Below are 24,753 nucleotides of genomic sequence, written 5' to 3' on the forward strand. Positions count from 1 at the left end.
CCCTGGAACCAAGGTGATGCTATGATCATGTTCCCCTCACGAGGGTGGAAGCTCATGAGGCTTGTCAAAGACTGGCAGATGGTTATTTAAAATCTGTTGCATCTCAAGATGAATCGGCAGAGAATTGGGTTCGACGGCCTAGATAGCATTAAATTGAGCGATAACTCCATGATGGCCCTTTTTAAGCAATTTTTCCATCCTATGTGAGCTGATGATAGAGTGAGCTCCCGCCTGGAGTCCACGGAGGGTATGTGTGGAGTTGTTCTGCTTAAAGCTCATATATAACTCCTGAAAATCCATTGTGATTGGCCCAAGAGTGCGAACCCATTCAGCGTCGAGGACAATGTCGCACCCTCCCATGTGTATGGAAAACATGTGGGTCTGCAACTAATAATCCCTCGTTTGAAGTTTGACATTTTCGCAACGGCCTTCACATTTCATTAGAAACTGCTCGTACAAAACAATGCACTGCTTCCGCAACTTTTTGATGGATGAAATTATGTGTACTTCCACTATCGATCAAGACTACTACTGCGCGATGTTTAATAAAACCTCTGATTTTGAGAGTTTGAGGTGAAGAAATCCCTGCCAAAGCATGCAACGAAATAACTGGTTCGTCAGGGACATTGTCCTTCTGGTTGTCCTCTTCTACCTCCTCCAATTCCTCAAGTGGTGGGGCTTCCTCCGATGAGCTGTAATCAGTGGTATCAATTTGAAAAAATTTAGGCTCCTTGCATTTATGACCTGGGGAGTATTTTTCATCATAGTAGTAACATAATTCCTGTTTTCTTCTTTCGGCCATTTCTGCAGGTGACACCTTTTGAACCTTAAGTGTTTGATTCGTGCTGTGAGCCTGTGGGGGGCAACCCTTGGCGGTGAAATTTGGGTGAATGGACTGGGCTTCCAACACACGTTCCATGTTACGAGCTACCTTGCAAGCCTCCGACCATGTGGGAGGGTGGTGTAGTCGGACGTTGGCTTGTATGGCCTCTTTAAGACCGTTGATAAAGCATTCCGTGTCGGACGCATCTAAGAGATCCCTAGTGCGGAAAGCTAAGGCTTCAAAGGCTGTAACATATTCATCCACTGTGCCAGTCTGTCGGAGCTTAGTGAGACGACCCAAAAAAGAAGATTCCTGGTCAAAGCACTCTGTAAGAGCTTTTTTGAAGGTGGCCCAAGTCATAAAACTTCCATTGCAACGTTGATGCCATTCCCACCATTGCCATCTTTCATTGTCCAAGTACATGCTCCCCACCATAAGCTGAGTCTCATTATCTAAGATGTTATTCAGATTGAAACATTGCTCCATTTGTGCTATCCATGCGGCCGGGTGAGAACCATCAAATTTATGCATATCCAGCTTGGGAGGTCGTGGACGAGATTGTTGGTGGGTGCCCCAGAGGTGAAGAGAGCGGCTAGACTCACCCTCACTATGTCCATTACCAATATACACCTCGTCGCGGGCTTCCTCCTTGCCTTTAGAGAGTGTGTCAGTTAGTCTGTCAAGCTGATCTTGGATGGCTTGCAAGGATTGTTCAAGTTTGTCGATCTTCTCATTGGCCATAGTTTGAGCTCTAGTTTCTACCATGCACTGATCCTATGTACTTGAATTTTGGGACCGCTCGAATTTTTTTTTCACTAACAATTGAATGGTACCACCTTGCTCAGCTCGTCATCCTGATTCTTATGGGCTAAATCACCAATAAGCACCTCGGGGGGTCTCAGACTGCTTAGGAATACTGCAGTAGCCGAATCCCCAAAATGTCAATGCTGCCAAAAGTCCTGCGAAAATCACGCCCCAGTATAGGAACCCCACACGACTACTCAGATCTGGTGGATCTGAGAGATCTGAATGGCTGATCGGATAACTCTGAGTGGCAGCACCGACGGCTGTTGCGGATCTGATGGATCAGAAAGGCTGGTCTGCTAACTCGGAACTACGGGACTGATGTTTGCTGTTGCTGCAACCCCACTTGCGAGATCTGATCGGGCAAAGATTATGCGTGATCCCAAGATAGAAAAGGGAACTATGGTCTCGAGGAGTGTCAGGTGCTACAGATCGCAATATACATAAGGGTTTGACAGTAGTACTCAGCCCAATGTTTCAGGGCTCTAACTAAGGAGGATCAACCGTACCCTTAGCCGTACAACCCGACTACCCTATCGTACGGGCGAGTAATCTCTCCGAGTGTTGTTCTCGGTGTACTGTAGCAGCAAGACGGCTGATGGTTTATCTATGGCGAGGTTTCAAAGGAGCTAGGGGGCTTCCAATATACCCAGAGGGTACTTGGAAGACAGTCTGTGCGCGGTTCTGTCTAATGCGCTACTACTCGAAGGGGTACCCACAGGGGTTACAAGGGAGTCCAACAAGCGTGACCACCTCTTGTATTTCTTGTGTGCATGCCTCCCCAAATCCGCAGGTTTATGCGCTCAACAACAGATCCCGTGGTTTAAAGACGCCGGAACACGTCTCTAGCCAAAAAAAAAATTTGCTAAGAAATGGAGATCCCACCGGCCCTGGAAAGAGCTCTAATACCACTTGCTATAGCTCTGATACCACTTGTTATGCTCTTAACCTGCAAGACAATACCAGAATACAGAATATGCGAAGAAATATACCCAGAACATAGAATAGTGAGAAACAACAACAAGTATTTTATTTTTCAAAAAGCAATGTTCACTTGCCTCTTCAAGGGGGCAACCTCCAATAGAGCAGAGCTCGATTACAAAATAAGACACGATGCTCCTCGCAGGGAGTCTCTATCCTTTATATATGACTCATACATGCAATATCATGGATCAATACCATGGTTCTTATTAATACCATCTATCTAATACCATGGCCCATTTGCAACTAATTGTGGTTCTATCATTAATTGCGGGTTAACCACTTACAATTATTAATATGGGCTTTATTGACTCCTTACTTAACTATAACTATGACTCGATCCTACTACATGAATAAGGGGGTTAGGGTGGGACCCTAACAACAAAAGTTGAAGTTTTTTAAAGAACAGATAAATTTGTGGAACACACATGAGTTTGGGAATATTTTTCAAGAGAAGAAGAACATAGGAGAAAAAATAGAAATGCTACAAAGATCAGCAATAAAAGAGGGATTCACAGAGGAAAATAAAACCCAAGAACTCTCCTTGTAGAGAGAATGGGAAGAGCGATGCAAACAAGAAGAAAAACCATGGAGACAAAAATCTAGAGTTTGGTGGCTTCAAGATGGTGAGAAGAAAACCAAATTGTTCCATCATACCACGATCGCTCATAGAAATCAAACAGGATTATGAAACTGAAAGATCGGGAAGGGAAGGAGGTACACTCCCATCAGGAGATTGAGTAGACATTGGTCCAACAACTTCAGGACATTACCTTGGAACCACTAGGAGACATATAAGAAGCTCTCAGGAAAATCCTTAGACATATCCCCAAACTAATCATGACGGAGTAGAATGACAATATTACTTGACCAATGTCGATGGAGGAGGTTGTTGAGAAATGGCAACAAGAAATTCCAATTTAATTTGTCCTTGAATTACACTGAGAATTAAAATCGAATTCTATTCTCATGGCAACTTGTAAATAGTTACTTAAGTTTAATTAACTTAATTAGCTTAGGAATTTCGAGTTGGAAGTATTTTTGAGTTCATGTATATGTTCTCCCTATATTATAGGGGTCTTGGATGAGTTAATTGTGAGTTGTAATTAGATAACTCAGTTTACTGAGTTAAGTTAAGTTAAATTAGTTCCAAATTGTTTGAGGAACTAATAGTGAGTTAACAATCAGTTGGTGCACTAATGCATTAACTAGTGCTACTCCAGTTAACTGAAGATTCCCTCATCAGAAACTCATGCATGTCGATTCTGAGAAAGACCTAGTTGAGACTAGAGTGCAGGGACAGTGCACTATCAGTTGTATGATTTACTGAGTTGTATAAATCATGCATGCAATCAGGAACTAAACCTTGAAGGGATTGCGTAGTTTTGGATGCACTGGTTTCCCATTAATATGAGCTAATCAGCCATAGGAATTGTGCAAGGAAATAGGAGCTTGGAGAGCTGGAGAATTGGCCAAGTGTTGGCCAAGAGTTTGCTTGTGAGATGGAGATTGATTTTACTGAGTGTTGGGATTATTCTTGTGAGAACAAGCATTGTATTATCATCTTGGATTTTTGATATATGCAATACAGATAGTGGGGTTTTGAGTTGTGGTTTTCCCCGGATATTTATTGTGTTATGTGTATTTGATTATCTTCCTCTTGTCGATTATTGTTTTCATCGATCTATTGGCTTCTGCTGAATGAAAGTAGAAGTAGATTCTTGTCCTGTGCTTTAGTACATTGCATGAGCTTGTGAATCTACATGATTTTCTACATGGTATCGGAGCTGAGAACAATATACTAGAGGAGATTTCGAAGTTATTGAGTTTTGGGTTACAGGTGAAATTCGAATTTACAATACATACTTCAAGATCTACAGATGGCATTCTACGGTTTGCAGCTCGAGTATGCCTTGGAAGGCAACTCGAATTTTATAGCCTAGAGGGACAAGATGGAGGTTGTGCTAGAAGATAATGGCCTGAAGGAATTCATTGATCAAGAAGTTCCTAAGCCAACAACATCAGATGCAAAAAAATTGGCCAAATGGAAGAAGTGTGTGGCGAGGGCAAGGCTGATAATCTTTGAGGGAGTTTGAGACCACATTTTCTCGAGTCTCCATGGCAAGGAAACTCCGTATGCTGTGTGGAAAACATTGACGGACTTGTATCAACAGTGACCAAAGGAAATTGGCACTGAAGGAAAAACTTCGAAAAATAAAAAAGGAGAAAGGCAAGACTATTTCCAAATACTTAACCAAGTTCACTCAATGTTGAGATGAACTTGGAAGTGTTGGAATCACGATTGCCGAAGAAGATATGGTGAGTCTTTCTCTTCCAGGACTTCTAAAGAGTTGACATAGTTATCAGGACTCTGTCAATGGTCGGGAGAAGCTATCAGGTTGGAAACAACTGTGATCGGATTTGATGCAGGAGGAGATCAAGAGGAACACTAGGGATGGCTCTTCATCAAAGACTGATGATGAAGAGAATTGTTTCTTAGCAATTAAGGCGAAGAAGGGGAAAGGGAAAGATTCCCATTCCAAATCAGATTCTTATCATGGAGGTAAGAAGAATGACATGACGAAAGTTAAGTGCTTTCACCAGTTTGCTACAAATTGTCCACTCAAGAAGTCCAAGAAAAAGTCCTCAAGAGGAGCGGCGGGTGAGGCTTTGACCTCTCAATTCGAATTGGACTTTTCCCTCATTTCATGCATGGTGTCATCAATGATGGGAAGTGTATGGTACTTAGATAGTGGAGCTTCATTCCATATGACTGGCGACAAAGAATTCTTCAGTGACTTGGAGGAGAAAGATCTCCATATGCATATTAATATGGGTGACGATGGGAAGTATAGTGTTACTGGATTGGGCACGATTAATTTTCAGAGGGAGCATGAGGCCCCACTCACCTTGAAGAATGTTATGTGTGTGCCCGGGCTAAATAAGAACTTGGCATCCATTGCCATGCTTGAGGATAAAAGCTATGATGTGATATTCTCGAAAGGAAAGGTGTTCCTTTGATACAGCCACGGGCCAAGTAAAGAAGATAGGGATTCAGGTGAAGAATATCTATAAGTTGGAGGTAGAGGAGTGTGCTTCTTTGAGCTCAAAAGAAGAAAGGGTGCAGAGCTGAGACATTAGCGAGTTGTGGCACATGCGATTGGGACACTTGCATCGTGGGGCTTTGAAGATATTGCAAATGATCTCTACCGGTCTTCCCAAAGGCATGCTTGATCAAGTTGATACATGCAAGGGGTGTAATTTGGGAAAATACACCAAGTCTTCCTTTCAAAACAAAGACAGTCGAGCAGAGATTATTCTATATAGAATCCATTCAGATGTGTGTGGACCATTCTCGACAACATTCATGGCCAAACACATGTATTATGTTATATTTGTTGATGACTATTCTTGTAAATGCTCGATATTTTTCATGCAAAAAAAGGATCAAACTTTCACAAATTTTTGTGAGTTTAAAGCATTGGTGGAGAAAGAGTCGGGCAAGAAGTTTAAAGCTCCACGAAGTGATAACGGTGGTGAGTATGTCTCAAATGATTTTAAGAACTTATGTGCAGTGGAAGGGATTAAATGGGAGTTGATGGCACCCCATAACCCTTAGCAGAATGGGTGGCCGAGAGGAAGAACATAAGCATAGTAGGGGAACGAGGGTAATGTTGCATTATCAAGGCCTACTACTACACTTGTGGGCTGAGGCATGCAACGCAACGGTTTATGTTCAAAACGATAGCCCACATCAAACAATTGAGATGAAGACACCAGAGGAGGCTTATTCTGGTAAGAGGCCAGATGTTGGTCACTTTGGGATTTTTGGGTCATTGGTATATTGCCATGTGACCAAAGATACACGGAAGAAGCTTGAGACAACAACAAAGTTGGGGATATTTGTGGGGTACACTGATACACCTCACAACTATCACGTGTACTTGCCGACCAGTAGGATGATAATGGTTCGCAGGGATGTCATGTTCGATGAGGAGAAGGCCATGCGAGTTTCCCTTAAGAGGGAGCTTGAACTACATGCGAATGAGGAGATTTTAATTCCTAAGGTTGAGAAGCCTCAGATTGATGTGGAGTAGCCACATGCAGAGGATCTGGGAGTGGAGACATCCACTCAGGCAGAGTCTTCCAGAGAGGGAAGAAAGCGCACCAGAGAGGCTGAAAGATTGTTGGATGATGCATGGGAGAATGTGGGAGCACCCACTTCTTAGCACAGGTAGAGGAGGTCACCTGAGAGGTACACTAGATACATGGCTCTTATGGGTGAATGTGTTGTGACAGAGCCATCTTCCTTTAAGGAAGCAGTGTAGCAACCAGTTTGGGTTGATGCCATGGTGGAGGAGTATGACTCCATAGTTCATAATAGTGTTTGGGATGTGGTCCCAAGACCGGAGGACAAGTCAGTGGTGAGCTCCCGTTGGCTTTACAAGGTAAAGCAAGCTGTAGATGGTAGTGTGGAGAAGCATAAGGCTAGATTTTTGGTCCATGGCTTTTCACAGGTAGAGGGGATTGACTATGATGAGACCTTTGCTCATGTTGCAAGGTACTCGTCAATCAGATCTATATTGGTACTATCAGCACAGATGGGTTGGAAGATACATTAGATGGATGTGAAGACAACCTTTCTTAATGGCATGATTGAGGAAGAGGTGTACACATTCCTGAAGGTTTTGAAACCTTTGACCGTGAGTCACATGTATGCCAGCTCAAGAGAGCGTTGTATGTGCTGAAGCAAGCACCCTGTGCTTGGTACACCAGGATAGATAGCTACTTCACCTGGTTGGGCTTCATGAAGAGTGAAGTGGATGCAAAACTGTACCACATAGTGGTGGTAGGTAAACTGTTGATCATTGTCCTTTATGTTGATGATCTCATACTGAAAAGTGATGATCAATTGATCAAATATTGCAAGGAGGACCTTGCAAGAGAGTTTGAGATTAAGGACATGGGGCTCATGCATTACTTTCTTAGAATGGAGGTATGGCAGGAGATGGGGAGTTGTTTGTGTCTCAGGGCCAATATGCCAACAAGATACTCAGGAGATTTTGCATGGAGAGCAACAAACCCATGGAGACTCCTCTAGCAGGTAACTGGAGGAAGGAGGATGCTACTTCAAGGGAAGTAGTGGAAGCTATTGTTTACAAGCAGCTTGTGGGTTCACTCATGTACTTGGTGAACACACGACTGAATATGTGCTATGCAGTTAACCAACTTAGTCAAGCGATGGTTAGGCCTACCAAGTTGTATTGGAAGGCAACAAAGCATGTGTTGAGATAACTCAGTGGTACTTCTCAGTATGGATTATGGTACAGACAGACAAAGGGAGTGAAGCTTCAAGGATTCACTGATGCAGATTGGGTAGGGAGTCCATCTGATAGGAAGAGAACATTAGGAGGGATCTTTAATATTGGGTCAGCGAAAATTTATTTGTACATCAGGAAACAAAGATCGGTTGCACTCAGTTCGGCAAAGGCAGGGCACATGGTTGTGACTCAGGCAGCATGTGAGGCCATCTGGATGAGGAAGACCCTGGTTGGTTTGTTTGGTCAACAGATGGATCCAACTATTATTTACTACGAGAATCAGAGTTGTATCAAGCTCTCTGAAAATCCAGTTTTTCATGACTGGTCCAAGAATATTGGTATCTGATATCATCATCTCAGAAATTGTGTATTGAGGTGGATTATGTTGTTAGAGTACATTCCCACGAAGGAGCAAGATGCTACCATTTTGACAAAGGAATTTTCAAGATATAAATTCGAGTTTCATAGAGATAGGATCATGGTAGCTTGATCCAGGTGGATGTTGGTGGCCACCCACTTATCCCACTTGGACCCTCACAACTGTCTCTTTCAGTTTTTCAGTTTCTGTAGTTGTAACACAATTTACTATTTTTAGCAATTTTTCGGGTCCTGAACTTCCAGAGCCGTTTTGAGGCCCTAAACAACGTTTTTTTGGGAAATCTGGGAGCAACATGGATCCATGGACCTATCTTTCTCTTCTCAAATTTGTAGTGCTTGGATAGATCTTTCTAACGAGCTATTATACGCATCAAACGAAGATCGGGTGCCAAAGTTACGACTCCGGGAAGTTGATGTACCAACTTACCCAAAACGAGGCCCACAATTTGGCGTTTCATCTTCTAGGGTTAGGTTGAAACAATGGAAAACCCTTAACATCCCAAAACCTAACCCTAGAAGATGAAATGCCAAATTGTAGGCCCCATTTTGGGTAAGTTGGTACATCAACTTTCCGGGGTCGTAACTTTGGCACTCGATCTTTGTTTGACGCGTACAATAGCTCGTTAGAAAGATATATCTGAACACTACAACTTTGGGAAGAGCAGCGTCAGTCCATGCACCCATGCTGCTCCCAGATTTCCCAAAAAACGTCATTTAGGGCCTCAAAACAGCTCTGGAAGTTCAGGACCCGAAAAACTGCTAAAAATAGTAAATTGTGCTACATTTACGGAAATTGAAAAACTGAAAGAGACAATTGTGGGGGTCCAAGTGGGATAGGTGGGTGGCCACCAACATCCACCTAGATCATAGCTGATAATCTCTTTCTTGTTGAGAGGAGTGTTGAGAAATGGAAACAAGAAATTCTAGTTTAATTTGTCCTTGAATTAAAATGGAATTCTATTCTCATATAAACTTGTAAATAGTTAGTTAAGTTTAATTAACTTAATTAGCTTAGGAATTTTGAGTTGGAAGTCTTTCTGAAGTCATGTATATGTTCTCCCTATATTATAGGGGTCCATGATGAGTTAATTGTGAGTTGTAATTAGATAACTCGGTTTACTGAGTTAAGTTTAATTAAATTAGTTCCAAAATGTTTGGGAACTAATAGTGAGTTAACAGTTAGTTGGTGCACTAATGCATTAACTAGTTCTACTCCAGTTAATTGAAGATTCCCTCATCAGAAACTCATGCATGTCAATTATGAGAATGACCCATTTGAGACTATAGTGCAGGGACAATGTACTATCAGTTGTATGATTTACTGAGTTGTATAGATAATGCATGCAATTAGGAACTAAACCTTGAAGGGATTGTGCAATTTTGGATGCACTGGTTTCCCATTAATATGGGCTAATAAGCCATAGGAATTGTGCAAGGAAATAGGGGCTTGGAGAGTTGGAGAATTGGCTAAGTGTTGGACAAGAGTTTGCTTGTGAGTTGGAGATTGATTTTACTAAGTGTTGCGATTGTTCTCTTGAGAACAAGCATTGTATTATCATCTTGGATTTTTGATATATGCAATACAAATAGTGGGGTTTTGAGTTGTGGCTTTCCCCAAATATTTATTGTGTTATGTGTATTTGATTATCTTCCTCTTGTCGATTATTGTTTTCATCGATCTATTGGCTTCCGCTAAATGAAAGTAGAAGTAGATTCTTGTCATGTGGTTTAGTAAATTGCATGAGCTTGTGAATCTACATGATTTTCTACAGAGGTCGAACAGGCAATGCAAGACATGCCAAATGGAAAAGCACCAGGATCGAATGGATTCACTGTTGGTTTTTTTAAATCTTATTGGGAAATAGTGGGCCGTGAGATTGCAGAGGTAGTCGAAGATTCTCGCATATCAACTTCAGTACTCAAAGCCCTGAACACTACTCTCATAACCTTAATCCCCAAAGGGAAAGAAGCCAACACTCCATATAGGTTCAGACCTTCCCTATGTAATGTTATTTACAAAGTTATCTCTAAAGTTATTGCAAACATAATAAAATCCCTTCTCCCAATCCTGGTATCGGAAGAACAAGCCAATTTTGCTGAAGGAAGGTAGATATTAGACAATATAATCTAGGTTCATGAAATCATTCACTCTCTTAAGGTTCAGAAAAAGGCGAGAATGATTATGCAATTGGACATTACTAAGGCGTATGACAAGCTAAATTGGGTATATTTGGCAGACCTACTAAAAGATTTCGGCTTCAGGCAAGGTTGGATTCAGTGGATAATGTCGCTCGTCACTTCCACCATTTTTTCAATACTGGTCAATGGGGCCCCGACACAACCTTTCTCCCCCACTAGAGGCCTTAGACAAGGAGACCCTCTATCTCCTTTCCTCTTTGTACTGGCCTTGGAATTCCTCAGGAGAGCCATTAAATCAGTGATGACTAAAGGGGAGATCAGAGGACTACAACCTTATGCAGAATGCAAGCCGACCACCCATAAACAATTTGTGGATGACACAATGCTACATGGAATCCCATCAGTCAAGGAGGCAAAGTCCTACAAACAAATCCTAGAGGATTTTTCTCCTGCCTCAGGTATGGAAGTCAATCATTCCAAATCCATGGTATTCTTTTTTAATACTTATATTGTTGCGCAGAGAAACCTTTCTCACATTTTAGGCTTTCGAAGGAAGTCCCTTCCATCACGGTACCTAAGAGTCCCTTTAACGGACAAAGTTGGCTAGAAAACCACCTTGAATACCTAATTGTAAAGTTACAACACAAGGTCAACCGATGGACCTACATGGCTTTGAAACTAGCCGGTAGATTGGTGCTAACCAAATCAATTATGCAAGTTATCCCTATGTTTCTATTATCATTTCTCCCAACTCCCAAAGGAATCCTCAACAAAATCAGAGAAATCCAAAGGAAGTTTTTGTGGAATGGGGCAGAAGGAAAAAAAAGTGGGCACTGGTAAGTTGGGAAAAAATTTGCAATCCCAAAGCACAGGGGGGTCTAGGCCTTCTTGACCCAGAAAAATTGAACGTTGTCTGTGGAGCCAAATTATGGTGGCGATGGATCAAGGATGTCAACCTCCCTTGGGCTTCGTTTTGGAAGGCAAAATATGCTCCATATTGGCATCCTCAGGTCTTAATCAAGTTTAATGATAGAAGGGTAGGATCCACCACATGTAACTTGGCCTAGAATGACAAGGCTTTGATCCATGAACATTGTTTCTGGGAGATTTAGAATGACAAAACAACACTATTTTGGGAAGTTGCATGGCCACATGAACCTAAATTAACAACACCATAGCGAATGGCACTCCAGGAGGCACTGCAAGTAGAAGTTTAAAAATAGTTCATCAGTAATGGGACCCTGGGAGAACCAACCAAAAATGGAGACAATGGACAACCCTAAACCAATTCACACAACAACCACTAGACCAAATGGCCCAAGGTCTGAATGAAGATCTCTAGCTAAGAAGGATTCTCCAATCGGAATATGAGGATCAACTTCGATGGGGAAGACAAGAAGGTGGCTAGTATACCTTAAAGGAAGCACACAAATACCTCACAGAGAATCAACCAGACATTGAGCGGCTGAATTGGAATAAAATTTGGTCATCTTTGTAGAGCCAAAAGATTAAAATGTTCATATGGTTGGTAATGCACAACAAAATTCTTACTTGGGAAAATCTCTATCGCAGGGGCTTTTCAAGACCCTCACGATGCAGCTTATGCCAAAAAAGGAGGAAACCATCAATCATCTCCTAAAAAATCGTGAATATACAACCACACTATGGGACTGGGTTGCTTAGGTCTTTAGGCAAACAGATAGACAATGAGACAATATCCAGGTGACTTTAAACAATTGGAGAGGATAAATTCTGAAAGATGAAGGGGTTAATCTTTCCTGGAGTTTGAGTCCTGGTTTCGTGAAATGGGCGTATGGAAAGAGAGAAACCAACAAATATTCCAAAACAAATCCTCCCTGACCTCTTCATTAATCTCCCAATTCCTACACTAGTTACAGGAAACAATCCTCAACTATTGGTGCAAAATGAAAATAATAATCCTATAGCACAAGAAAACTGAGCCTTGGAAACCCTAGGTCTGAAAGGAATCCAACCTCAGTCTCATAGAAGAAAGGAACCAAGAGTGCAGGGATTGGCAAAGACATGGACACCTCCAGAGGGAAGCTTCCCGAAGTTAAACTTCGATGGAGCCTTGAAGAGAAACCAGGGCCATGCTGGTGCGGGAGGGGAAATCCGAGCAACACTAGAAAAATCCTCAAAATTTACTACACAATTCTAGGCATGACGAGGAACAATGCAATGAAATTTCTAGCTCTGGAACAGGGGCTAGACCCATTGATTAGAGCCAATTTCCATCACTGCATGGTAGAGGGAGATTCCACTTTGGCAATCAGGGCATCCAGAAGGCTACAATGTGGCTCCAGCCTGGGGAAGGTGACAAAGCACTTGCGCTTGATCCAGATCACACAAAGGATCCACAAACACTTGACTCACATGCAGAACCTCGAGTTTCACCTCATTCGTCGATCTTCCAACAAACTAGCAGACATACTGGTGAATGAAGGAGAAAAGGAGCTGACAGAATAAGGTGTTTATGGATGGGAGGAGGTTAGATCAAATCAACTCAAGGATGACTGTACCAACATAGCTGAGATGGACATGAGATGGTGTGATCGAACGTAGACAAATACCAGACAAAAGGGTACGCACCCCAGGGGGACCAAACCCCAAGAAGTGTTTAATGATAATTGCAAACTGAATGGCACGAATGGCACGTAATGAACGGAAGGGACGACTGTTACAACAAAGTGGCGTTGGATTTATCCATAAAGGCAATACGTAGAGATTAAAGGAAGGTGAGATGGCAGCAGAGGAGGGTACACTCTTGAGTATGAATACCCCTATCTCCAAGAACAATAGTGATTATAAGCCAAGAAGTAGACGCTCACAGTTAATCCCCATGTCAAATCACGCAATAACGAACATATCTTGGCTAAAGTAGACTTGGGGGAGGACGCGGTGCGCACAGATGAACTTGTGCGAGTTATCGCACCTCGATATGGCAATAATGGCTGAAATAAGCAAGTTGCAGCATAGTGGGGACTCTAGGCTTTGGGCACAAAATGATATTTATTATTCCCCTTTCTGGCTTTTCACACATAAGGTTATGTGATTCCTAAAAAAAAACTATCTTTCTGTTGTTGAGACGAACGGTAATCCATCAGAGTATGGAACGGGGTAGGGAGTTTTATCGCAGGGGTCGACCCTGTGGTGGATAGTGATCAACCAACCCCCATAAGAGAACCAGAATGGAGACTGTAGCATAGTTGACAACACAAGCTTATGTGGACCTTGTCCCGTAAGAGGGTTTGAGAGTTAAGAGTGAAAGAACAAGAAGTCCGAGAGTTAAGAGTGAACAAATCAGAGGGCCACATGGTAGAGGAGGTTGACTGGGTGACAAACATAGGCATTACTCGGACCTGAGAAACCCTGTATCATAAAACAATGGACACCGTGTGGCATATTAAAATGTCGATGGGCAAAATCATTGCTGAAATTGGCCCTCAGGGAGCTCAGCTGAGGTAGTTTGAGATCCTCTAGTGACGAGTAGAGAGGCTGGAGACCCACCTGTGCACTTTGGTCGACATTGAATGACGTTAGAAGGACCAAATTGATTCTTTGGCAAAATTTTTTGACACTTTCCTACACTATGTCCACCACTTGGACATTCTACTCGGCAATGGGGAGGACCAACTGGTTATTGTTTGCTGTGTGTGTTTGCGCAACACTAGAGGAGAGCCATCGCGCAAAGGCAACGATTAGGACCCTCTAGAGCAAGCGGACCCCCCTGTGGGTGACAACCCTGTTAACTAATCTAAATCTATATGTCTCTATTATGTTTTTTGGTATGGCTGCTCGAAGTTTTATATAGTCATGTTATGTTTAGTCCTGTCAAGTCTCGGAAGTATGTTAGGGCCGAGCCGTTGGGCTGGCAGATAATAGTTAGCAGAAGTCATGGAAAAATCTGGAGCTACCCTTTTGGATGTAAATTTTGTAAAAGTTGGTCTAGGAAGAAAAATGTTTGTAATGTAATATCCAGGAGGTTGATGAGAATATGGCTATACCACAGTTGGTTTGGTTTCTAGACCGACAAACCAGTTGCAAAAAACAATGTATGTAATTTTGTTTTGAATGATGAATAGAAGTTTCGCTGCTTATTTACAAAATAAAAATAAAAATATGACTTTGGTCAATTCCCAAAACATCATGGGATTAAAGAGTATGTCACATTTCCTACGCTAAAAAAGTTGAAGATAAAAACCATTTTTTATGTAGATTATCCATCTCATATTCACATTTCACTTAATTTTCAAAATATTTATTCTTAACCTTTTAATTAAGCAAAATTATAATAACTTTAAAACACTTTTATTAATACTCTTTTTATTTTGATATAAAAATAAAATGTTAAAAACTTTCCACTAATATCATAATAAATAGTGATCATCATATTTGAACTCTTGAATTTATGTAATTTAAATATCTTAATGAGAATATATATATATATCATTACGTCAAAAATTTGAGCATTGATCACCTACCCACTTAAAAGTGTGAACATAAATTAATATCATCTAAAAATAAATAGTCCTATATAAAACAAATTTACATAATCCTATCTAAAACAAATTTAGATAACATGAGCATAATTCAAATAAAGTCACTTAATCAAGATTTTTGGAACTAGGTTCAAGAATTAAGAAACTAAACTATATTTATTTATTTATTCAAAAATATAATTTAAATTAAAAAATGGGATTTATTTTTATTTTTATAAAATTTTTTAATAAATTTTAATTTTTACATTTTAATTTAAAAGGATAATAATCATTATATGATGAAAATAAAATATTAATTATTTTATTTTAATTTAAAAGAGATATTAATCATGATATCATAAAAATAAGGACATTTAGTATAGAGGGCACAAATTTATTTAGATAATAGTTTTTTTTGCTTGAATTCGGTAATTTTTTTTTCAAAAAATTACAATGTTGGAGTGTTTGAATCAATTTTTTGATGGTGGAAATCAATTCAACATCATCAAAAACTTTTAGGAGACCCAAAATCCATGGAAATGAATTTGATACCATCAAAACCTTCTAAGAGACCCAAAATCCTAAAATTTGATAGCTATAACCTAAATTTTATAATTTTTTTATCAGATTTTGTCATAATTTTACCGAAATTTCCATTATTTTCCAAACTAATTTGTAATTTTTTTTAAACTACACTAAAAATAACACATAAATAAAAATAATATTAAAGTAAGATATTGAATATTATAACAAATAACAAATAAATAAAAATAAAAATAAAAATAAAATAAGATATAAATAAAAATAATAATAAAATAAGATATCAAATATTATAGCATGACGTTCAGCCCCATCATCATTCATTAATAAGTGGCATAATTAAATATAACACATTTATTAAATATAATACATTTTATGGTTGAAAAGATGAACACTCACAGAATAAAATTATTTTTGAAGAAACAAATATTAGGTAAGAACGGAAAGATGACGGGGACTTTCTGATAGAGATGTTAAAGGCCAAGAATGTGGAGGGGGGTGCGAGTGGGTACTCAAGTACAGGAGATATTTGAAGAAAATTTGTCACTTCATTAATTGTAGGAGATATATATTTATACAAAATTTACTGTGAAACAGAGAGATTAAAATGGAGCTAAACATTCACCATAATGGTAACTCAATTTTGCATGAGGGGGCAAAAGAGAAGCCTAGAAACTTCTAAAAAGCCCTTGGTAAGTGCATTCTCATCCCTTCCAGAGGACGGCAAGGTAGATTCTCGGAATAGTTTCTGTGGGCTTGAATTTAAGGCGGAGGGAAGCTATCTTATTTCTACCCATTACGGCAAGCAAATTTTGGTAGTGTATTATATTTTGCTTTGTAGCTGAACTGTGTGCAGGGATTAAGGGATAGACATGGGTGTGGACTACTACAATGTACTGAATGTCGGGAGAGGGGCATCGGATGACGATCTGAAAAAGGCCTACAGGAAATTGGCCATGAAATGGCATCCTGACAAGAACCCCAATAACAAAAAGGAGGCCGAGGCAAAGTTTAAGCAGATTTCTGAGGCGTACGAGGTAAGATCCGGTCATCTGACTTTACTTGTGTGGAAAAAAAAATTGATGGATGGGTTGCTGTTGTGAAATAAAACGGAAGTCCGGTGGCCTTCGTGGTTTGAAACCTTGAAGACATGGTCAGGATGATTTAGGTTTCAGAGCCCTTGAATTCCATTGACAGGGGGTTTTCAGGAATACTCTCAGGCCTGAATTTCATGCATGCCTTTTTTTTTTTTTTAGTTTTTTTCTTCTTGATTTGTCTTTCATAACCCCAGGCAATCATAAATGGCAGGGTTTTATCCCAGGTCTTGAGTTCGAATTCCGAAAGTGTTTGTGGATACACAGGTTGGAATGAATTTTTAGTAATGATGTGGTTATCTGACAAAATATGTTGTTTGATTAAATATTCAAATCCACAAAATCGATATAATTTCAGGGATTGAATTGCTACAATTCCATACTTTTTTGATAGATTAAATTGCCATAACTTTATACATAACTCATGCATTTATTTTTTACAAATGACTTGATGGCCATTTTAAAGAAATCGTTGATGATCATTTTGGTGGAAAACCCTTGTTCCGAGTATTGATTTTTTGATAGATTAAATTGCCATAACTTTATACATAACTCCATGCATTTATTTTTTACAAATGACTTGATGGCCATTTTAAAGAAATCGTTGATGATGATTTTGGTGGAAAACCCTTGTTCGCAAATAATTTGTTCCGAGTATTGATCGTGTCAATTCCTTTTGAGGTAGTATTATGTTTGTGCTTTGATCCCTTCCGAGGTTAATATCTTATAATCTGTTTGCTTTTTCTGATCTTCGACCAAATTTTTCATGTTTTAATTATTTCCCCGAGAAGGTATAATTGTGGGTTTTCTTCTCTGTTTTTCCTGTGTTTGGCAGAATAGTTCTGCGATAAGTGTCTGGATACTTGACTTGAATATTAATTAAATTCGGAGTGCAATAATTGAAATCCGCTATGGTTCAGTTAGTTTGTGCTCAGCGTTGGAGCTTTGGGGATTTCAAGAAATATGTCCTTAGACGTTGTAATATTAATTAAATTCGGAGCGCACTGGTTGAAATCTGCTATGTTTCGGTTAGTTTGTGATCAGCGTTGGGGCTTTGGGAATTGCCAAGAAATATGTTCTTAGACGTTGTACTTGCCAGAGCTGCTACTTACTGTGTCTTAGATGTTAGTTCGTTATTTGTTTAATATAGAGGGATTTTTATTTTAATGGGTTGTTTATGTAGTGTGGTTAAGCAATCCTGTAACTGTCAATAATTAGTGTGGTTTGTTATTTGTAATAAATAAACTTTAATGTACAGGAATAAATAAACTTCAAACTTTAATAAACAACGATTTTTATTTTAATGGGTTGTTTATGTAGTAAATCTTAATGGGTTGTTTATATAGTGTGGTGAAGCAATCCTGTAACCAGTAATTTTTAAAATAGTGTGTTTTTTAAAATAAGTTTTCCCATTATGAAATATCTTTTTCCTTATTTTTTATTTTTACTTATATTTATTTCTAAATGATTTTAAAACTTTCTTATTAAAATAATATATTATTTGAAAATAATTTTTCCCCTTCGAGATATAAATGTTTCATTATTTTGGACATTCGGTACTCCTGAGAATTCAGGAAGTTTGGACATTGAGTATTTCATTCTCAGTAAGTTTGGACATTGGGTATTTCTAAGAAAGAAAAATTACTTTATTTCAAAGTGTTAATATATAACACTTGAATCTAGGTGGGTGGATAAGAACTATTTTGCTCAATTATCTAACTAAAATCAATTAACTTATAATTTTTTATTATTATATTTAAAAATTATTTAATAATTTAAAATTTTAGAAATTTTTGACTTATTTCACCTAACATTAAAATTGCTTTAGACTGAAAAATCCAAAATTTCATAAATTTCAAATTTCAAAAATATAAAAAAATTAAGATAATGAATAAATGATTGATTGGGTGTTATGTAACCTTTTCTTCTTCATTTTCAAATTTAGAACTTTAATTGTTTTTAAATTTAATTTTAGTTATTTCTTTCTTCTTTCTTTTTTTATTTTTTATTTTTACGGAGTTGTTTTTAGTGTGATTTTTTGGACTGGCAGGTGCTAAAATCGGCGGAAAATTTTGAGGTGAAATTTTGATTTGCATTATTTAAACTGGTTTTTGACTGTATATATGGATTCAACAGGCCAAAAAACCCTCAAGGCACTTGGATTGTGTAGGGATTTCAATAAATGCCTGCTGGATTTTAGAGAAATTAGACAGGAAAAAGCCACAAGAAAAATTTCTAAAAGGTCGCACTAAAAACAACTTGCATTTCTACTATCTTTTTTATTACTGCTTTTCCAAACGGGTCAGGTTTTCATCTTTTAGATTTATTATTATTTCATTTTAATTTTTTTATTATTATTTAATAATCTTGTTTGTTTTCCATTCATTATAATTTTTATATTAAATTAATCTTTTATTAAACCTATGTTAATATTTATTTATTAATTCACTGTGTAAACATTCTTTCGTTTTAGTTAATATTTATTTATTAATTCACTTATTACACATTCGTTTTAGATTGAACGGCTACACTTAAATGGGTGAATTCAAAAACATTTCTTGCAGTTAAACTATTTTTATTTTTTTAACAACATCTCTTCTACCAATATTTAATTAATTGAATGACCTTTATTTACTCCGGAAAAGATGAATACTCGGCCTTTTCTGTAATATTCATCCTGTGTCATTGAGTCTGCAATTTAGATCTTTGGCAAACCGCCATTTTTCAGGTTTGGCTATGGTGGTACCTAGAAGTATCCAAAGTCGGCTCTCTACCTGGATATTTTCTTTAGTATCTCGTTTATTTTTTGTGGTCTACCTTTCTTTATGAAGTTTTATGACTGGATGCGTGATTTCTAACCATTTTCTTCTTCTTGTCAATCTTTATGAAGTTTCATGGAACCCTAAGATTTATTGAAGTTTCATTGAACCCTAGGTATTATTGAGAGTGCATACCTGTGCAAGCTTGCATTGGTACTGTCTTCTATTACATTTATTTTGAGCACAGAAGAATGTGCATTTTTTTATTTAAGTATCGAAGCAGATGATTGTATCAGAAATTGTGTATGTTTTTTCTGTTTGTCATACCCACCTGCTTCAATTTCAGTTAAATGTTTTTGTAATATCTGTGATTTGAGTAATTTAGATGCAAAAAAATTTAGACCGTATCATAGTTTCGTTTCAGGAGAATTAGCCTGCTTCTTCCATTATTCACGATTAATCAGTGAGAATGTTGCTTAAAGTTTCGATTTCTATTGATCATAGGTTCTTAGCGATCCCCAAAAGCGTGCAATTTATGATCAATATGGAGAAGAGGGATTGAAGGGGCAGGTTCCTCCACCTGGGGCGTCGTCCTTCTCTGGTGGAGGTGGGTCGAATGTGAGGTTTAATCCAAGAAATGCCGAAGACATATTTGCTGAGTTTTTTGGTGATTCAAGCCCGTTTGGGGGTATGGGTGGGTTTGGAATGGGCACAAGGGGTTCAAGGTTTCACGATAGCATGTTTGGAGGTTTTGGTGGCCCAGAAAGTATGTTCGAAGGATTTGGTGGAGGAGCTACTATGGGTCCTCGGAAAGCCAAGCCTGTGGAAAACAGGTTAACATGCACGTTGGAAGAGCTCTATAAAGGCACTACAAAGAAAATGAAGATATCAAGAAATATCGCTGACGTTAGCGGGTATGTACAGACTCTGGAGGCATCTAAAGTTGCTTTTTGTATTGCTATGCGATAGTAAAAGTAATCTCTTTTAACGGGGGTCATTTTTTAAACACCCTGACCCATTCCATTAAATGATGATCTCTGCTTGCACCTTTTCCATTGATTTATGATCTCTGAATGTAGTCAATGTATTTGTTATAGAATTAGCCTTTCATATAACATCTATTTTGTCCATCAGTAATTTAATATATAGTTACCAACTGTTCCCAAATTTTCAAAAGATGATTCGTTTTCTGTTTTCTATCATTGCTTCCATTATTCCATAAATGTATTGCACTCTTCTCAGTTTCAAAGCCTTGAGGCTTGAGTGCAATCTGTCCAGTATAAATTTATTGCAGAAGCGATATCTAAGGAAGGTTCGGTTCTATTTTATCTCTAGCGTCAATTTCTTTATCATCTGTTAATCTCACTAGTGACAGAGTATATGCCAGCCGTTGTATAGAAATATTGCGGTATTTATGTGCAAACTGCGAATGCATCCGTAGAATGTCTTATTCTGAACATACGTTGCAACCCTCTACTTATTTCTTTTTAGCTTTACTGTAATGATGATTCAAATTATTGCCTGTATTGGACCCGTATGTGCCCTTGTGTGTTAATTATAAGGGAGAAATGTTATCTGTCAGGCACCCTATGTTTCAGGGGCATTAGACATGTCAGATGAACAACAGGTGGTAATGGGAGAACACAGTCGACAAGGTTAATGTGTGATCATACTGTTTATTTCATTTTGCATGGTCAAGTTGTTGAAAATTGCTACTTAAATCTAGTTTATGGTCGGAAGGTAAACCATATGCACCCCACAACAGTGCATTAAATACTGTATAGATTGGGATATACACTGTTGGATTTACACTGAGATATGCAACATTTGGATCTAATGGTGTATATCCCAACCTATATAGCATTGAATGCACTGCTGCGGGGTGCATATTGTTTGCCATGGACCCTTAATTTGTAAAAAATTGGGTTAGTCCTTATCTTGTCCACTAGCCACTGCAAATGTGCTGCCCTTCTTTTATGTCACATGATTGACTGTTCATTGATTTTTGTTATGTGATTGACAGTTCGTCTTGCTTCTTGTTATATGACTGAGTTTATTTTTTTAACTGTATATATCTATTTTTTTTTTACTGTATACAGCTATGGGCTGAGAACTGTCTTTTTGTAGGCCCCGTTTTTATCAGTGCTTAATTCTATTTTGTTTCAAGAGTAGCTCAATTCTCACAATAATTGATCCATACTAAAAAAATAGCCCATATATGCTATGATAATTATAGTATTCACTCCATTATGTGTTTTCTGACCGTGATGCATGTCTATATTATGATATTATCCACATGGTAGATATAGGTAATATAGAAATGCTTGTATGTTTATTGCGTATATTGCACTCATGACAGAGGCGTGTATGTAATCTAAAGCCATTATTTCATCTCGATTAATAGGAATTTTATTCGTTGTATTTCTATGTGGAGCCAAAAATATTACCAATGTATTTTTTCATGCACACAGTTGAAACCTGGACTCTTGATGTATTCAACTTTGATTTCTGATTTAAATTTTGGTGTGGGCTCTTTTCAGGAAAACGTTACCTGTGGAGGAGATACTAACAATCAAAATCAAGCCTGGTTGGAAGAAGGGGACAAAGATTACATTCCCTGAGAAAGGACACGAGGAGCCTAATGTGGTCCCTGCAGACCTTATCTTTGTTGTGGATGAGAAGCCACATGATGTATACAAGAGGGATGGGAATGATTTAGTTGTTACACAAAAGATCTCTCTCAATGAAGCTCTTACAGGTTACACGGTTAATTTGACCACTTTAGATGGCAGGAACCTGAATATTCCAATCAATGATGTGATAAAGCCTGGTTATGAGAAAGTAGTTCCCAATGAGGGAATGCCCCTCACAAAGGAACCTGGAAAGAAGGGAAACCTAAGAATCAAGTTTGATATCAAATTTCCAAGCAGATTAACTGCTGAGCAGAAAGCAGGCATGAAGAAGTTATTAACAGGCTAGGTTGGACTGAGAAAGTAGGCATGAAGAAGTTATTAACAGGCTAGGTTGGACTGTCAAATCCTTCATTTTTGCAGATAATGATAAAGCTTGTTAAGCTGTGCCAGATCTGGGAGAGGGAGAGGAGCCCATAACTACAGACTGGGAAAAACAATTGTCATGTTAGGAAATCAAATGGAAAGGTACATACATACTTTCAGTACATGTCACGGAATTGAATGGAAAAGTACAAACTTTCGGTCCGTGGGGCTTATATTTATAACGGAGGTAAACTAGCTTCCATTCCTTATGAGGGAGTCTCTAATTTGTAAAATGCAGTGGCTAGAAGATCTGTGCCAGTCGTAAGTTGTACAGTTTAGTCCAAGATACAGCAGTTTGCTTTCCTAGGGTGGTTAACAAGTATTGGACAATGTATTTTAGTTTGGTTTCTATTATAGGCAAAAATTTAAATAATAGATTATGCAAGCATGTTTGCGTCCTGGAATATGCTAAAGTCGTAGTTTTTCTTTTGTTAAAGTATCGAGGATGTTCAGTTTGATAATAAAATGTAATTATATTACGAGTTAGGTTCCTAGTTTGTGGCCTTCATGTGCAGTGGATTCTTTTTCAATGATTTATGTTCAATGTAATCTATTTGAGTTGAAAAGACGACATTTCTTCAGTGGATTGTATTGTTAAACAACCCAGTGATTAAGATGAACAGAAGTTTTGATGCTTCAATATGCGAGGAAAAATATATTTTCTGATATCAACGAATACGGACACTAATACGTATTTCCATGTGTATAGATCCTAGTATCTGGGGTCACACAACTGGCTATTAGAATTGTAGAACCACGTTCTACTATTTCGAAGAGGTTAAAAGAATGGTGTTTAATTTCCTTGCGGTGTGGATGGAACACCCCAGCGTAGAACCCAATGGATCTTGGATTTTCTAAACTTAGAAATCACAAGGGTAAAAATAGAGAACAGAAAATTTTGAAGACAGAAATGCAGGTTACAACCGTTTACTTCGACATGTAGACATATATGGACCACCTCTGCGTTTGACATATTGGCGAGTATTGATGAGCAAATAAAACTAAGCATGATATGTCATCTGCTATCATGACTTTATGTTATTGGGAATGATATTGAGTTCTATTTTGCATCTTTTTATGAATGCTATGGCATATATTCGGGGATTTGCCTGTATGTATGTTTAGTCTGCATTACACCATCATTTAATCTTTCAACCTTTCAGAAGACGACAGATATGGTCTCTTTAATATGCTTGCAAATGTTTAAATTTGAGTTCGTGTTGATTTCCTTGAAAAGAGTGCAGGTAATCACTGAAAATATAAAATATGATTTCTAAATGGCAGTGACAAGTCTTGAAAATGCTACTAAGAACCGCCTTTGTAAATTATGGTAGAATTAATGGCCGTTACCCATTGTATTACTTCAGCTCCTTACCATGTAGCTTTCCTCCCCTCGCCATATGTTGCCATTCAGAAACAGCGCACCTTGAAGCAAACCGTAGGAAGATAAATCAGTGTAACATTACTCGCTACATAGGGACATGCCGCCACTTTTTACACCGATGCTCTTAAATGCACTGTATGTTTATGATCCATACAAATATGAGAACTTAGGATGTTCTTTACTCTTCTGTGAAACCTTTTTTAACTATTTATTTTTAGTGTCATTCTTTAGAATTTTTATTGTTTTGTTACCAAGGTTAAGTTGTGTTGGATCCCCAGAATATCAGGGACAAGGATATTTTTCCCCTTTTCAAGTAAATTTTGTATTACCTCTGGATTTCAAGATACATCACTAATAAACCATGCGTTAAAAATAAGCTGGCCTCAATACATCACTAATAAACCACGTGCTTAAAAATATGCTGGCCTCAATACACCACAGGGGAAACTGGATGTATTGGCAAACAGAAAAAAGAAAGTATCAGCAAAAATAGCCTGCTGGCCTCAATACATCACTAATAAACCATGTGCTAAAAAATAAGCGGGCTCAATGCAGCACAGGGGAAACTGGATTTATTGGCCAATAGAGAGAGAAAAATATCATCAAAAATAATATCATCAAAAATAGACTGCAACTGATCATAATGGTGCCCTATCACAACCAAACTAATAGAGAACACAAAGGAACAACAGCACATACTCAGGAATCTGAAGAGAAATGAGATCATCTCTATCCTCGTGTTTCTCCTTCCAAACACGGCCTAACAAATTCTTTAACTGCTAATTTAAAGTGATGGAGTGCGTGTATTGATTTCTTCTTCCCCGGTAATAACCAAGGTCAGGAAGCCAACTGGAAACCTTGATAATTTTTGTATCTGAGTAAGCTTGACAATCATGAGTAAAATTTGTTGCAAGCTAGTGAATCTCCTTTTGAATGTTAGGAGAGGTCACTTAATGATAGATCGTTGCTACTTCT

At 38.4% G+C, this 24,753-nt stretch overlaps 1 protein-coding gene across 1 annotated transcript; it reads left to right on the plus strand.

Annotated features, from left to right (window-relative positions):
* Positions 1 to 16,139: 16,139 nt before the first annotated feature.
* Positions 16,140 to 22,888, plus strand: LOC149192772 (uncharacterized). The gene is made up of 3 exons (XM_089404706.1): positions 16,140 to 16,522; positions 19,843 to 20,252; positions 21,879 to 22,888. The coding sequence occupies exons 1-3, from the start codon at positions 16,358 to 16,360 to the stop codon at positions 22,315 to 22,317; spliced, it is 1,014 nt and encodes a 337-aa protein (XP_089260832.1). The 5' UTR covers positions 16,140 to 16,357; the 3' UTR covers positions 22,318 to 22,888.
* Positions 22,889 to 24,753: the final 1,865 nt, after the last annotated feature.

The sequence above is a fragment of the Pinus tabuliformis genome, chromosome 2_2 (assembly GCF_031772625.1).
Source record: "Pinus tabuliformis cultivar Carrire ecotype Pingquan chromosome 2_2, CPIR1, whole genome shotgun sequence".
NCBI lineage: Eukaryota > Viridiplantae > Streptophyta > Pinopsida > Pinales > Pinaceae > Pinus > Pinus tabuliformis.

Coding starts and splice junctions, on each gene's coding strand:
- LOC149192772 (XM_089404706.1), top strand. CDS start 16,358: ATGGGTGTGGACTACTACAATGTACTGAATGTCGGGAGAGGGGCATCG. Junction 16,523..19,842: donor AGATTTCTGAGGCGTACGAG/GTAAGATCCGGT, acceptor TATTGATCATAG/GTTCTTAGCGATCCCCAAAA. Junction 20,253..21,878: donor AATATCGCTGACGTTAGCGG/GTATGTACAGAC, acceptor GGCTCTTTTCAG/GAAAACGTTACCTGTGGAGG.